At 37.3% G+C, this 17,357-nt stretch overlaps 1 protein-coding gene and 1 long non-coding RNA gene across 2 annotated transcripts; both read left to right on the forward strand.

Moving 5' to 3' along the window:
- The first annotated feature begins 1,792 nt into the window (after window positions 1-1,792).
- LOC132095452 (uncharacterized protein K02A2.6-like) lies at window positions 1,793-5,808 on the forward strand. Its single transcript, XM_059500459.1, has 2 exons — window positions 1,793-5,034; window positions 5,677-5,808. The coding sequence occupies exons 1-2, from the start codon at window positions 1,793-1,795 to the stop codon at window positions 5,717-5,719; spliced, it is 3,285 nt and encodes a 1,094-aa protein (XP_059356442.1). The 3' UTR covers window positions 5,720-5,808.
- A 1,874-nt stretch (window positions 5,809-7,682) lies between these two features.
- LOC132097924 (uncharacterized) lies at window positions 7,683-10,465 on the forward strand. Its single transcript, XR_009422800.1, has 5 exons — window positions 7,683-7,790; window positions 8,193-8,283; window positions 9,476-9,605; window positions 9,754-9,838; window positions 10,397-10,465. It is a non-coding gene; the product is annotated as an uncharacterized LOC132097924 (long non-coding RNA).
- The last annotated feature ends 6,892 nt before the right edge of the window (window positions 10,466-17,357 follow it).

Below are 17,357 nucleotides of genomic sequence, written 5' to 3' on the forward strand. Positions count from 1 at the left end.
ACATGGGGAAGTTGAAGACGCCCGCGTATGGTTGCAGGCTAACAGGTTAGTTGTCCCACCTAGTGACCAACTGTAAAAATAAAATTTAACCTCTTCCCAACAGGGAAAACCACCAACAATCAAGAATGCATGCTTATATGGTGTCATGGCTTTGCAATAAAAAGTAATCATTATAATGGAAGTCAAATGGGGCAAAAACAGCCATGAACAGTAAATGAGGGAGAAAATTTTAAATCTAACGCTGCACAAAAGTTATTTTTTTTACTTAAAAAAAGGGATACATTGCTTCCATCCACGAACATAATGAAAGAGTAGTGAATTTGCACAAAATGTATTGTTGATTTTCAAAATTTTCCAAGCATTTGCCCAAAATTTGTGTCAAAATAAGATTAGTCACCAAAAATCATTCCATTTGCTGAAACACAGAGAAAGTTGTGGCAAAAATAAGACTCAACTTTAACCCCTAGTGGACAAATACATCCTCAACGTCGCATAAGGGTTAACTTCTTCCATGAGAAAAATGTTATCCATTTAGATAGGGGATGGAATTAATCATCTCTATTCAGGAAGTCCTCCACATACCTCCCAAAAGCCGACCACGTGCAAGTCCCACAGCAGGTCAACAGCCCAGTTCATATTGTGCAGCTTGGTCATCGGTCACGGTTTATGTTGAGATCTCAGGCAAAGGACAGCAGGTAAAGTCCAAAACTCTCTCAGTTTAATAACAGACTTCAAACTATAACTATTTAACTACTTCAAACTACTCAAACTATTTATCAAAGATAAACGAGGGAAAACACAACTTAGTATAATGGTGACCGAACCAAGAGTGACAGAAATGGGGCAAATTAAATACATAGACAGATTAGGATAATTAACTAACCACAGCTGATCAAGATAAACTAATTAGTCTAAACTGTGGTGTAATCTATATTACATGTTACCACTAGAGGGCAACATTGGCATGTATGATGTCTGAGTACTGCATGTGCAGACAATATAGAGACGAGTGAGAGCACAATGTTATTGTTGCAGCCTGTTAATAAAGCAGCTCGGTGAACTCTCAAGGCAACAGTCTTTATTTGTAAAAGAACCCAACACAACATGGTGTCGGAAGTGGCTGTGCTTTGAGAAAGAAGTCAGCTTTGCACCCGGCTAGTGATTATGAGTGAGGAAGACCAAGCGAGAGGAGCCTCAGCAGCGGGGGCAGCCGCAGCGGCAGGTCCAGTAATGGCAGCGGCAACTTTCACCATCAAACCACCGGAGCCGTTTGATTTTGCAAAGCCCCAAGAGTGGGAAAGGTGGAGTAGACGGTTCGAGCATTTTAGACTGGCAAGTAATCTGAATAGCTCCTCGGAAGCAAACCAAGTCAATACTTTGGTTTATTGCATGGGAGATGAGGCTGACGACGTGCTAAGAGGGCTCGAGCTAACGGCCATGCAGCGCCAGCAATACAATGCAGTCAAAACAGCTTTCGACAGACATTTTGTCCCAAGAAAGAACGTGATTTACGAGAGGGCAAAATTCAATAAGAGAGTGCAACAGCCATCAGAACCTGTGGACACATTTATTACATCTCTTTATGCACTAGCAGAAAACTGTGAGTACGGTGCTCTTCATGATGATCTTTTGAGGGATAGGCTTGTAGTGGGTCTTAAAGATTCGTCTCTGTCAGAAAGAATGCAGCTTGACAAAGATCTTACCCTAGCTAAAGCTATCACAATGGCAAGACAATCTGAAGAAATAAAGAGACAGCAAACTGACTGGTGAAATTATCGCCAACAAAACAGCTATGGATGCAGTGCAATTTAGAAAAGCCAAGCTGAACAAGTTCAAAACTAAAGAGCAAAAACAGTTTAAGTTCCCGAAGTTTCAGCAGACCAAACATGACAGTAAAGCATGTTCCAAGTGTGACAAAGCACCCGCGCACGCAGCAGCACAGTGCCCAACAAAAAATGCAGAATGCCATAACTGTGGAAAACGCGGACACTATGGTAGAGTCTGTAAGTCCAGCACATCTGTGAATGAGGTCGCGGACAGTGCGGCTGGACTTTTTCTGGGTGAGGTGGATTCTGGAGAAGAACCATGGCTGGCGGACATAAATGTGGGAGGACATAAGGTGACCTTCAAGTTAGATTCCGGAGCAGATGTGTCTGCTATTTCAGAACAAACATTTGTGAGCTTCAAACTCAAAGACAAAACATTGGACAAAGCGGAAAAACCATTGTATGGACCGGGTGGGGCTGCGTTAACTGTTTTGGGGTCTACCACAGAGACTATTGTGTATGGTGACAGGAGCACCGCAGAGAAGATCTATGTAGTCCGAAACCTGCGCGTGGCACTGCTGAGTAGAACAGCTTCGGTGAGACTGAAGCTTATCACCAGAGTTGATACTATAAACGAAGAGACGGTGAATAAAGCATACCTCAAGTTATGCGAAGGACTTGGGCTGGTACAAAAGCCATACACCATAAAACTAAAACCTGATGCCAAGCCCTTTTCGCTCAAAGTGCCAAGGCGCGTGCCACTGCCGCTCATGGGAAAAGTTAAAGAAGAGCTGAACAGAATGGAAAAGTTGGGAGTTATTAGTCGTGTGGACGAGCCGACCGAAAAGGACAAAGAGAAGGTGCGTATCTGTGTGGACATGACACCTTTAAATGAGTCCGTGTGTCGTGAAAGATACATACTTCCTTCTGTAGACCAAACACTAGGCATGCTCACAGGTGCTCAGTATTTTTCTAAACTTGATGCATATATGGGCTTTTGGCAAATACCACTATCCAAAAAGTCGGCACTCCTCACCACGTTCATTACGCCATTCGGCAGGTATCACTTCAACCGTTTGCCATTTGGTATCTCCAGCGCGCCTGAACATTTTCAAAACATGATGGTGACGGAGGTTACAGCAGATATCGAGGGAGTCGTCTGTCACATGGACGATATCCTGGTCTGGGGATCGACCGTAGAGGAGCATGACACAAGACTGCATGCTTTCCTGCAGCGGGCAGAGAAAGCCGGCGTTACATTGAACATGTCAAAATGTGAGTTTAACAAAAGAAAGGTCAAATTCCTTGGATTCATCGTCTCAGCAGATGGAATGAGTCCTGATCCAGACAAAACCCAAGCTGTTCAGGACATGAAGGAGCCAAGCAACGTGAGTGAGCTCAGGAGCTTTCTTGGTATGGTAAACCAACTGGGGAAGTTTATTCCAAACCTTTCTGAAAAGGATAAACCACTGAGAGACTTACTTTCAACCAAGAACATGTGGTACTGGGGGCATGACCAGCAAAAGGCGTTTCACAACCTTAAACAAGAACTGTCTTCTCCTCCTGTGTTACAGCTCTACAACCCGAATAAGCCACAGAAAATCTCCGCGGATGCCTCTTCATTTGGCCTGGGGGCAGTCATGCTGCAGAAAGAGGGAGATGTGTGGTCACCAGTTGCTTATGCTTCCCGATCATTAACACCTACAGAGCAGCGCTACGCTCAGGTGGAAAAAGAAGCGCTGGCTCTTACGTGGGGCTGTGAGAGGTTTAATGACTTCATCCCAGGCCTTCACTTTGAACTCGAAACTGACCACAAGCCACTAGTGAGTCTTCTGGGAGGACAAGCTTTGGATGCGCTTCCGCCGTGGATACAGAGATTCCGTATGCGCTTAATGAGGTACTCATACACAATAAAGCACATCCCTGGCAAAAGTCTCACCACAGCTGACACACTCTCACGCTTACCGCTTACAAACAGTGTTACTGGCGCTGATACAGATCTTATGGAGGACACTAATATTTCCCTTGAATCAGTGCTAGAGGGTCTTCCTACAAGCAGTAAATACCTGGCAGATCTTCAAGAGCATCTGATGTCTGACAGCGTCTGTTCTCAAGTCATGAGGTACTGTGCAGAAGGCTGGCCGGATCGTAACCAGCTACAAGGAGCGGTGAAGCACTACTGGCCTGAGAGAGCTGTTCTGAGTGTGCACAACGGACTACTACTTAGGGGCACAAGGTTAGTTATTCCTGCTAACATTAGAAACTCAGTTTTGGACAAAATACACGAGGGCCACCAGGGTGTGGTCAAGTGCAGAGAGCGTTCCCGTCAGGCAGTGTGGTGGCCAGGTTTAAGCAACCAGATCAGTGAACTTGTCCTCAAATGCAGACAGTGCATACAGGAAAGAGTCAATGTAAGAGAGCCTTTAATGCCCACAGATCTACCCGAAAGACCATGGCAGAAGTTAGGTGCTGACTTGTTTGCTCTGAAAGATAAAAACTACCTGTTACTAGTGGACTACTTCTCTAGATATATAGAGATTGCTCAGCTCAGCCCAACTCGCTCTGCCAATGTCATTGTGCATTTGAAATCAATATTTGCACGTCATGGAATACCAGAGATACTGATCACTGACAATGGCCCGCAGTTTGCATGTCAGGAAATGAAAGACTTCGCAAGTGAATACTGTTTTGAGCATGTGACCAGTAGTCCCAGGTACCCCCAAAGCAACGGCGAGGCGGAGAGAGCTGTCCAAACAGTTAAAAATCTCCTCAAGAAAGCTAGTGATCCGTACAGAGCTCTATTAGCCTATAGGACCACAGCGCTGGCAAATGGCTTCAGCCCTGCACAGCTACTCATGGGGCGTCGACTCCGTACCACCCTGCCGATGCTACCAGAGGCTTTACAGCCATGTGTGCCAAATCTTCGACAACTTCGTCATGTGGAGAGGGAGAGAAGGATGAGACAAACTGAGTGTTTCAATAAAAGACACAGAACAAGAGATCTGGATAAACTGATACCCAGAAACCCCGTTTGGATTGCAGATGCAAAAGCAACAGGCACAGTGACATCTGTCCACCCAACTCCACGGTCCTATGTCATCAGTGGACCGCAGGGAACAATCAGAAGGAACCGCAGTCATCTTGTGCCTTTGCCGATATCAGAGACTCATACTGAATCACAACAGACCCAGTTTAATGAAAGAAACACTCCTGCAGAGATACTTTCTGAGCCACAAGCACAACAAACACCAGATGTTGTTCGAACCAGGTTCAATTCAATTCAATTCAAGTTTATTTGTATAGCGCTTTTTACAATACAAATCGTTACAAAGCAACTTTACAGAAAATTATGTTTCTACAATATTTAGTAGTAGCTAGTAGTTTGTGCACGTTTGACAGGATTTTAGAAAAATAAAAATAATAATAATAATACAAGACGTAGTCAGCTAGATGATGAACTATCAATATTATTAATTAATAGTAATTATATGATGCAGTCACACATGTAGCAATAATTGTTAGTTCTGTTTGTTGATTCAAGGTTAGCGTCATCTGGGGTCCTCTGAGGGTCAGCATCATCTCTTCTCAGGTGTTCTAGATCCAGACTGGTGCTTGTGCAACTCCTAGTTACCACGGGATGTTAATCCCGTGGCAAAACATAGAAACAAAATAGAGACATCAATTAGCATAGCTGCTGAAACTGAAGTAAAATTAGTTTAACCCAAGCTAAAGAATAAAAATGCAGATGCAACTACACTCACAATTTAAGAGATACATTATTCGAATGCTTGGGGAAAGAGATGCGTTTTTAATCTAGATTTAAACAGAGAGAGTGTGTCTGAACCCCGAACATTATCAGGAAGGCTATTTCAGAGTTTGGGAGCCAAATGTGAAAAAAGAACTTCACCAGGTCTGGTAGAGAAGTGGTAAAACCAAAAAGACTGGATCTGTAAAAGAATGCATTAACATTTCTGTTATGCTTTGAATAAGTTCTAAATATGCCTTAATCTAATAAGAGTGTTTGCATAGAAAATGTTCTAATGTCTGCAATAACTGTTTGATAAGGGAAAAGAAAATGTTATGAAAATTGTTAAAATGTTTATGCCCAGAAATTTACAGTTAGCTACCAATGTGACATGTAAAAAAAAAAAAGCTAATGGTTTGAGTTACAGCTAAGAGTAGTTAACCTACATTCAGTAAGGGGGATGTGGTGTAATCTATATTACATGTTACCACTAGAGGGTATAACGGTTCAGATTGGTTTGGTTCAACCTGGTCTCACAGAATTCCGTGAAATGTCCACGGGCCCTTAACTCAAAATCCGTGAAACCATCACGGAATTGCCCCAAATTCCGTGACGCGGCCACGGATGTATCTCCAACGCAAGTCAATGACACTGACCTTCCGTGGTCCACACACGGATACCCGTTTCAATTGCGGAGAACAGAACTCGCTCAACGGACGTGCTTTCTCATTTGGAAACGCAACATTTGAAGTATTTGTTTCTTTTCCAATGCCATAATGACGTTAACTAGACAGTTATTGTAGTTATTGCATTGTCCTGTCATCATAAAAATTCACTTTGATTCTGTTAGCCTAACTAAAATCTGTGATACGAGCACGGAGTGAGTCTGTGCTGAGATCACGGATAACTCTAACGCAAGTCAATGGTACTCATCTTCCGTGGTCCACACACGGATACCCAGTCTCACGGCAGTTCGTGATTTGGTCACGTAATTGAATCTATTTATTCGTGGCAGGGACACGTTTATTTCGTTATTTTCGTGATTGCAGCACGTTTTCTAAACTAATGCATTTCAATTGGAGGCATCTTTCGTGCATCAGCACGATGTTTTCTGATTAATAATTTTTTTTCCCCACAGGACAACAGAAGAAGCTCACTGAAACTTTAAAAAAAAATCGGAGCTTAACTTACTGTAACAAAACTGAGCATCATACTGTATTGCTGGTGACAAAAACACATATTAAAAAATTTTTTCGCTGTAAAATGCGCAATGGTTCTTTTTTTACATTTTTTTTATTGATTTTTATTTTTTTCATAGGCCTAGATTTTTTTTTTAATTACATAATTCTATATCAAGTCCTTGACACATAACTGTATCACATTTTCACATTTAGAAACATTATAGTTTAAATAAAAAGAACCAAAAAATAAATAAATAAATAAATAAACTAGCAGAGATCTTTTTTTTTTTTTTTTAATTTAGACTAAAAGTTAAACGTTTTTATTAAGGTTATTGTAAAGGCTGCTTAAAAATGCTGTCGCTGATGAGCCGCTGATCGCTGTCAGATTCTGTGATATGAATGTCCGCGTTGGATTGTGGCTAATGGGCTTAGAATGAGCCCCGCTCGGCCCGTGTTCTGGCTTACTGTAATATTTCACCGGTAATAAGACCGAAATAATATAATTAAAATAAAGAAATGAATGAATACAATGATAACATCTAAATAAATGTTGATAGATGTAGCCTTATAGTTTTAAAAATATCAATAAACAGCAAATCAACACAGCTTCGAAATAATAACCGAAAAAGACCTAAATAATAATAATACATAATTAATATACAGCGCCGCCACTCCCACCACGCGCATCACGCTCTGTGCGTCAACCCATTCTCACTCCCAAAGCGTCAAAAACTGAAGCGTGGTCAAGCGCCTCTAGCGTCACTGACATGAGATGTTTATCGCTATGAAATTACATTCAAGAAGTCTCATTCAGCACACATCGCGATATTTGCCATCAGTTTACAAGAGCCGCAGGTTGGGTTAGTAGTAAATATGCTCTTTTAATGCCTGTTATAAAATGTATTCTGTCTTCTTTATTAATCAGATGAGCGCCTTATGTTTACTCTCTGTATTACATCGGTCATCCGTGGCTGTCTTTGAGTTTCATTGTGTTTAATTAAATGAACACAGCTGCTTACTGGGGTGATTAAACTCTACCTGTCACGTGACGTGCCATAGACCTGGGATCCGTTTTATATTCATTTCAGGTTCAAAGATGTAAGTTGTATTTGTAGTAAAATCATGGTAACCATGACACCTACAATAGTAGGTCAAACCCAGTAAACAAGACATTTACCATGTTTTTTACCACAGTAACTGTAGTTTTACTATGGTTTCATGATAGCACAATAATCACCAAAATAACTATAGTTGTACCACTGTAATGATAGTGTTTTAATGTGCTTTTATATGACATATTTCACAGTAATCACATTTACTGTACCATGCTTGTAATACCTTTGTAATGTAAAAAAAAAAAAAAAAAAAAAAAAAACATTTTTCCCATCTTGCAGTTCATTCATATTAGTTTATATCTTAAATATTTTGCTCACAGATCACTATTAACATTCTGTATATAATTCTGTTTTATTTTCTTTCCCTTTGTATTTAATTTTTTAGCTGAAAAGACGTAAAGGAAGCAGTCACCCCAGTCGTGTTTGTGGAGAGGTATTCCTTCAGAAATGGAGAAGACAGAAAGCTGCAGAGGCAGGTTGGTCTGTGATAGTTTGTCCCTTTTATCAAACATTCCTGCTGTTTTCATTTGCACAGCATTTGTTGTTTCTTAAACTGTTGCACGATCCAAATACCCACACTTGCCATCTTTGCACATTTCCTTTATTTGGCCCAAGTGAGCATGAAGATCCCAAATGTGTGTCGATCTTAACATGACAAAGTTCGTTTCAACTTTGCATTTTAAAAGAAACTTCTAAATGTCTTTTCAATAGTCCCTATTAAAGATGACAATTTAATTTGTGGTGCTTCTAATTAAGTGATAAAAAGAAGTTACAAATGATGTACAAAATAAATATACTTTTCTGTGCACCAAGAAAACGTGCAACACTTTGTTTTACGACTAAATTATTCTCAATATCTAATTATTATTATTATTAATATTTCACATACATTGGAAAGGTTTGCGTGACCTTCTGTGAGATCTCTGCAAAAAGTCTCACGATTGATTCCAAAACATGATGCATGATGGGATACACTAAGCGTTGTAGAGCGCTCCGGAGCAGTATTGGAGAGGTTTAGTGTGTGTTAAGGACGCTGCGCTTTGGCATTATTAAGACCGGGGACAGTCTTGTACATGCACTGTCACATACACAAGCTCTCAAGTGACTAAGACCTCAAGTGTGGGTATTTGGAAAGGGGAAAAGTCTTTAAAATGATCCCTAAATACATTCGCACATCAAAGTCTTAATAATTCAGTAATTCAATTTAACACTTGTATGATATTGTACAAGCCCCTGGGCAATCTCATCTGACACTATCACAATACAGGAAAATCAGTTGCCCCACACAGTCAGAAAGTTTATATTGTTCATTGGCTTCTTATTAAATTACTTCAAATAAGCCCCATCAGTTCATGTTCCCACTATACGTGATCTCCATGAGTAGAAATGCTAGTTTAATGTGTCACATGATATACATTAAATCTTTGATTAATTTGTCAGAACCAGATCAATTTCACTACTGATAACAGCCCTATTAGCATTTATTAATTTTTAAACCAACTCATATGAATATAGCTTGCTATTAATGACTTATACAGCAATTAATTATACAGCATCTTTGCAGAGGATGCTTTCATGGTCTAAAAAATTATGTATAAGTAATGTATAAGTTAAAGTATATAGTAATGTATAAGTTGCATGTAATGAAATAATATTTCTGTCTTACAGGATTGTTTGCAGATAATGCTGTTCTTCTTTTTCAGAAGTTTTTGGTGAGCCAACCCTCACACACCTTCCTAAAAACTAAAAGAGCTATTACTGAGTCTCAGCGAATCTTGCCATGATCAGCTCTTCCCAGGTACATTTGTTTAAAATATTTTTGAATTAACATTTACTCATCAAATGCTCTGGTCTGAATCTTACTTTAAATTAACTTAATTACGGTATATGTTTAATGAGCAATATTAATTGCGCACAGAGTAAGTAGAGATTATCTTGTTTCACAGATGAGAAGGAAGACCAAGGAAATGATTTGCCCAGGATGAGGAATGAAAACGGCCATCTTGTGCTCAAACAAACAGAAGTCCACTGGTATGTGTGTGTTAAAGCAATGCTGTGTTATGTGTTACAGCACTTTATGATGATCTCTCACAGGACTGGTCATATCAGCCGTGAATATTCTTTCCAATGTTTTTATATTTATTTTATTTTATTTGATACAGCTATTATAATTATAGCATGTTAGCAAAGTGTGACTGGAACATTTTTAATCTTAAGTTTTTTTTAAAACACCACCTGTTTTTCTTAAAAGCATACAAGTGTCATAAAAGTGGTTTAATTGATATAAACACTAATTGACATTATTTCATTGTTTCATACATGTTTTGTTATAAATTGTGGATTGATAGTTGATTGGTTTGAAGCCAGGCCTTACACTGCACAGACTAAAACACATTTGTGAGAGAAGTCAGGAACTTTGGAGAAAGATTCTAGAGGAAGAAAACACATTTACTGCAACAATAGATTAATTCTAGAGTCTCTGAGAACTACACATGCTAATGGAGTCTCATGAGCAAGACCTTTGCCTCTGTAATTTTTTCTTAATTCTTGCAGAATGAAATTTTTATTGCTGTATTTTAATTTGTACAGATGATCTCATCAGCCAAATGAGGGGTTTTGACCAAGTGATGCCCTTGAAAGGAGTGAAAGAAGAGGATGAGAGATCCTCTGTCTGAGAACAAGCTACACCACATCAGTGCTGGATATCAAACACAAACTGTTTCCAGACACGAGAGAAGAAGATCATGATGGGGAGATGAAACCAGTTTAGATGTGATGATAAGGATTCATTATTTTCTGAAACCGTGTCAAATGTCTTATATGTATCACATGATCTGTATCACAGTTGACTGGATGGGATTGTGTGATTTTTAAGGAAATTTCATCACTCATCTGTGTGAACTGATTAATATATGAGGTTAATGTATTTTTGATAATAATTATTTTCCTTGAATCTTATTTGTCTTGATGCTACTTTATCATCTTTATAGTCTATGCTTCAATAAAATGAATATGATGAATATTGTGTTCTGAAGATTCTTGGTAAACACATCATTTTACTAGGTAGGCTCATATGTGTTTATTTTATACTTTTAAAAACTACATATTATTAATTATCGACATTTTAAGACATAAAAATATTTGATCAGATTAATGACATCTGGGACATCAATACACCAGAAAGTTATTATTGTTTATATTTAGTAACAAATGCCAATTGTTTTGTGAAAGAAAGGGAGTTACAAGTTTAATTATTTTGCATTACAAGATAGTGCCATGGGCTTTATTGTTACAAACACTTGAGGGATAACTGAGAATGTAGCAGGAATGATCAATGTGGATCTTGTACTGTATTCAAACCAAGAGCATGCACATTACTGATGTCCAGCACATGAGGAGCAAGATACGGGGGTGAGGAGGACATTTTTACACTAATTTTTGCTAATTAGTTATATATATATATATATATATATATATATATATATATATATATATATATATATATATATATATATATATATATATATGAATGAATTTGTTCTTGTGTAATAGTGAAGTATCACAATGTGTATACATTGTCCTTGATTACTGCTTAACAGTGGGGAATAGATAACGACATGTTGTTGCAGGTTCATCCATTATATTTATTGCTGTTTACTTCAAAAATCAAATAAATAATCTATTATTTTTATTATTAAATCATTTCTTTATAATTTTTCCATGTTTCATCAGATGGCCTCACAATGTCCTGTCAAAAGCTTTCCTAGTCATGATGTAAAAATAGAAAATGTTAGTCTGTGAAAACTGTCAGATATAAATGTGACTCAGCTCAGTTTGTTGTCCATGATGAGGAGAATACATATATGTAGGTTTTACTGCCCTTCTACCCCCAGGGGCCCAGTAGCACCCCTGGAAGATCCAAAAACTGTACATTTCAAATGGCTGTAAATCAGAGTCCAATTAACGTATCAAAGCGAAAATCAGCAGGATTACTACTTATGCTATGCTGATAAAATAATGTTGGGCACAGTTTTCAGAAATGAATGGAAAGGTGGCATAAAGACATTTTAAATATTGCTCACTCTAAAATACTAAATTTCATCATGCCTCTCAAATATATCATAGTGGTTTACACAGTGAACATATTTATTTATCCAGTTTACCATTAAATATATTATTTATTTCATTTCGTTAATAAAACGTTTTAAACTACATTACCCATAAGCCTCCGTCGTTCTATCTATGGAAAGGGAAAACTAGGCGCTGTTTTTTGTAGTTCATTGAAGTTATTCTTAGGGTTAGGGTTAGGATCTCACTAAAAAGGTGATTTTTCTCAAGATAGCAACACTTCATTGTTGACTTAATATATTTACTAATGTGATAATAGCAGCAAAACATACTTTTGTAACATGATGCGCTGTTTAATATGGGTTAAAAGATAGTCCAACCAGAGACAGTCCTGCGGTGAGAAGGGACATTCACAGCCAATGACATCAAAGCTGAGCAGCGTCATCACACTTCCTTAACCATTTATGGTCATTCATGAGCGCTGTCTTCCGTTTTTCGGCTAAAGGGATAGATTGGTTTACAATACATTAAATTTGCCACCTATTAGATAGTGTTTTATTTACGTCTACACCTTCTTCCAACAATAATGCAAATACAGAAATTATTGTTATTCAGCTTGACAAAAATTAGGCAATATTGATGTGCACGTGTGTATGTACAACTACACATGTGATGTGAACTGCACAGTCACAGTTGTATCTTATCTAACCAATAGATTCATTTCATTCAATTTAAAAGATACATTTTTTCCTGACCAAAGACAAATGCATTTACTAATAAAAAGTAAAGAGTGAAATTATTAAGTTATTAAATTATTCACATTTGTTTCTGTGATTTGCCTTGCTTTACCAATTGATCTCTAGGAATAAAAACTGAAATAAAGCATAATGAACATACATAATTTTATAAGAATTTTCCAGTATTTAATGATATGTCAAACTCATTTAAAGACAAAGTGCTCATATTACTGCACTGTCACCAAGCTCGTTTTTGAAGAATAAAATTATGAAGAATAAAAAGGCAGTTATGTTGTAAACGTTAACAATTTTCAGTATGCAAATACTTTTATTAAAAAACAAAACAGTATAAATAAGGTATATATCTTTCAGAGAACACCGGAAAAAGATAAATTCTCTTTAAAAATTATATTGACCAAAAAGTGATACAACACAATGTAAATGTTTCAAACTCACAAAATAACATCATGAAGACATGCATGTCAAGTGTGCAATATCATCTATAAAACTCAATCAGTACAGCATCAAATAAACACTGATTGTCCAAACAATGGAAGAAAGATAAAGTGTTCAGGAAAACAAACACCTGCTACATAAAAATGCAGAAATATAACTTTAACAATAACATCATTCACTTCATGACTGGAACTAGGGGCTGGCTGTGCATTAATATGTCCTTCACTAAAAGTCCTGATGAGAACTGATGCTTTTTTTATGATAAAAGCACCAGAAGTAAAGTTTACAATGCTTTATCAATATGATAAATACTATTTTTAACTATTGTTGTCATCACTGGTTATGTATACAGTACAGTATATGGGTTGCTGGAAGGTCACAATGTATTCATTATAAGCTTAGAATTAAAACAAAGTTACATCTTCTGCAAAAATCAAACCACTGCAAAGTCTTAAGTCACTGATCCAGGAACCATTTCTGTGTGTGGGGGGGGGGGGGATAAAGAGTTAAAGAGGTGAGTCCTTGTACATGATGGAGAACTACAGTGTTATCTGCAAGCGATCCTGTAAGACAGAAAGGAAGGAACTATTATTTCTTTACATGCAACATTACTGTTTTTTTTAGACCATGAAAGCATCCTCTGCAAAGATGCTGTATAATTAGTTGTTAAATGCATCCATTGTATAAAAGCAAGTCATTAATAGCAATTTCTAGTCATGGAGATCACGTATAGTGAGAACATGAACTGATGGGGCTTATTTGAAGTAATTTAATGAGAAGCCAATGAACAATATAAACTTTCTGACTGTGTGATTTTCCAATATTGTGACAGTGTCAGATGAGATTGTCCGGCTTGTACAATATCATACAAGTGTTAAATTGAATTACTGAATTATTAAGACTTTGATGTGCGAATGTATTTAGGGATCATTTTAAAGACTTTTCCCCTTTCCAAATACCCACACTTGAGGTCTTAGTCTCTTGAGAGCTTGTGTATGTGAAAGTGCGTGCACAAGACTGTCCCCGGTCTTAATAATGCCAAAGCGCAGCGTCCTTAACACACACTAAACCTCTCCAATACTGCTCCGGAGCGCTTTACAACGCTTAGTGTATCCCATCATGCATCATGTTTTGGAATTAATCGTGAGACTTTTTGCAGAGATCTCACAGAAGGTCACGCAAACCTTTCCAATGTATGTGAAATATTAATAATAATAATTAGATATTGAGAATAATTTAGTAGTAAAACAAAGTGTAGCACGTTTTCTTGGTGCACAGAAAAGTACATTTATTTTGTACATCATTTGTAACTTCTTTTTATCACTTAATTAGAAGCACCACAAATTAAATTGTCATCTTTAATAGGGACTATTGAAGTTTATTTTAAAATGCAAAGTTGAAACGAACTTTTTCATCGACACACATTTGTGATCTTCATGCTCACTTGGGCCAAATAAAGGAAATGTGCAAAGATAACAAGTGTGGGTATTTGGACCGTACAACAGTTTAAGAAACAACAAATGCTGTGCAAATGATAACAGCAGGAATGTTTGATAAAAGGGACAAACTATCACAGACCAACCTGCCTCTGCAGCTTTCTGTCTTCTCCATTTCTGAAGGAATACCTCTCCACAAACACGACTGGGGTGACTGCTTCCTTTACGTCTTTTCAGCTAAAAAATAAATACAAGGGGAAAGAAAATAAAACAGAATTATATACAGAATGTTAATAGTGATCTGTGAGCAAAATATTTAAGATATAAACTAATATGAATGAACTGCAAGATGGTAAAAATGTTTTTTTTTTTTTTTTTTTTTTTTTTTACATTACAAAGGTATTACAAGCATGGTACAGTAAATGTGATTACTGTGAAATATGTCATATAAAAGCACATTAAAACACTACCATTACAGTGGTACAACTATAGTTATTTTGGTGATTATTGTGCTATCACGAAACCATAGTAAAACTACAGTTACTGTGGTAAAAAACATGGTAAATGTCTTGTTTACTGGGTTTTACCTACTATTGTAGGTGTCATGGTTACCATGATTTTACTACAAATACAACTTACATCTTTGAACCTGAAATGAATATAAAACGGATCCCAGGTCTATGGCACGTCACGTGACAGGTAGAGTTTAATCATCCCAGTTAGCAGCTGTGTTCATTTAATTAAACACAATGAAACTCAAAGACAGCCTCGGATGACCGATGTAATACAGAGAGTAAACATAAGGCGCTCATCTGATTAATAAAGAAGACAGAATACATTTTATAACAGGCATTAAAAGAGCATATTTACTACTAACCCAACCTGCGGCTCTTGTAAACTAATGGCAAGTATCGCAATGTGTGCTGAATGCAGAGGTGGAAAGTAACGAATTACATTTACTCGCGTTACTGTAATTGAGTAGCTTTTTTGTGTACTAATACTTTTTAAAGTAATTTTTTAAATCTGTAATTTTACTTTTACTTAAGTATATTTTGTTTGAAGTATTGTACTTCGCTACATTTTGAAACACATTAATTACTGAGTAAAAAAAAAAAAAAAAAAAAAATTAGCTCCCTGGAAACTACGTCAGTAAATAATGGGCTGGAGGGCAAACTGGCGCTAAAATCACAAGAAAGATGCAGACAGACAAAACAGGCGTTAGTGGTGCAGACACCGCTGAAAACGAAACCCCGTCATATTCTGAAGTTGAACTCGAAGGAAATGAAGTGAACCCCTGGCCATATGTATGCTCTATTATGCAGTGTAAGCTGTACTTGCCTAGGAAGACCAAACTAGCAGCTTATAAAATCTCGACAAAACATCAACCCTGTGCAAGAATGTAGAGGTAAGCTAAATAATTGCATCGTTGCATTGGTGGTTAAAATGAAGCTTTGACATTTTAGCAAGAGGTTTAGCACAAATTAGCTAAAAAGACCGTGGCGAGGAGTGTGCTATTTTTGTTTTAATGATGTGTGCGCGCATTTATAGTGCGTTCTTTCACTGTGTGATTCAGTCTCCTAAAATGCATTTAGAATGATCACAAAATTGAAGATATAGGGGCAGAAAATTCACATATTTATATAATTTCATATATTAAATCAAAATCACACAAAGAATGCCATCGTTTCCTCCAAAAATCATCATGAATATATACATACATATATATAACAGTTCAGTAAACAAGTTAATTAAGAGACTTGCGTTTTAGACACCATATTGCCTTTTTAGCTCTATTTCTACAACAGAAAATAATTCCAAACACAGCCACCAAAGCACAGTTTTGCGTCTCTGAGCAACGTGAGAGTGTTTCGTTCCTGAATGAATCAACCGTTTAAATGATTCGGTTCAATCGCAATGACTCACTTATTAACAGTGACTTGCTGACACATACTGGCCATTTTAATTTCACATTTAAAGTATCTTTTGATTTTTTTAAATAATTAATTTCTTATCATTTCAAATGAGTATTCAACATTTTATGTCTTGTATATCAAAACATTATTCATGCATTTGTAACTGCAGGTTAAATGCATTCTTGTCTGCACTAAACAGTGTAATACATCTAAATGCCACTTCCAATTAATCTTCTGCATTTCCTCTGCATTAAAAGATGAGTTTGTTGATACTGATTTGCCTGGTAACAGCCCAAATGTTTTATTATTCTAAATAACTGATTCCTTTAATTAAAAACAACTAGTTTGAGATTAATAGACCTATCCCAGGGGTGTCAAACTCAGTTCCTGGAGGGCCATAGCCCTGCAGAGTTTAGTTCTAACCCTGCTCCAGCACACATATCATGTAGTTTTCAAATAAACCTAAATGATTAGATTAGCTAGATCAGGTGTGTTTAATTAGGGTTAAATCTAAACTGTGCAGGACTGTGGCCCTCTAGGAACTGAGTTTGACACTCTTGGCCTGTCCCATTTTGACTCCCTCCCACTGTTAAAATGTAACTAAGTAATTTTTACTCTGAGTAAAGTTTAAATGAGCTACTTTTTACTTTTACTTGAGTAGATTTTTAGACTGGTACTTTTACCTGTACTTAAGTAAAATTTCATTAATGTAATGGTACTTTTACTTGAGTAGAATATTTTTGTACTCTTTCCACCTCTGGCTGAATGAGACTTCTTGAACGTGATTTCATAGCGATAAACATCTCATGTCAGTGACGCTAGAGGCGCTTGACCACGCTTCAGTTTACTTTGGGAGTGAGAATGGGTTGACGCGCAGCGTGTGATGCGCGTGGTGGGAGTGGCGGCGCTGTATATTAATTATGTATTATTATTATTTAGG

Source organism: Carassius carassius, chromosome 2 (assembly GCF_963082965.1).
Source record: "Carassius carassius chromosome 2, fCarCar2.1, whole genome shotgun sequence".
Taxonomy (NCBI): Eukaryota; Metazoa; Chordata; class Actinopteri; order Cypriniformes; family Cyprinidae; genus Carassius; species Carassius carassius.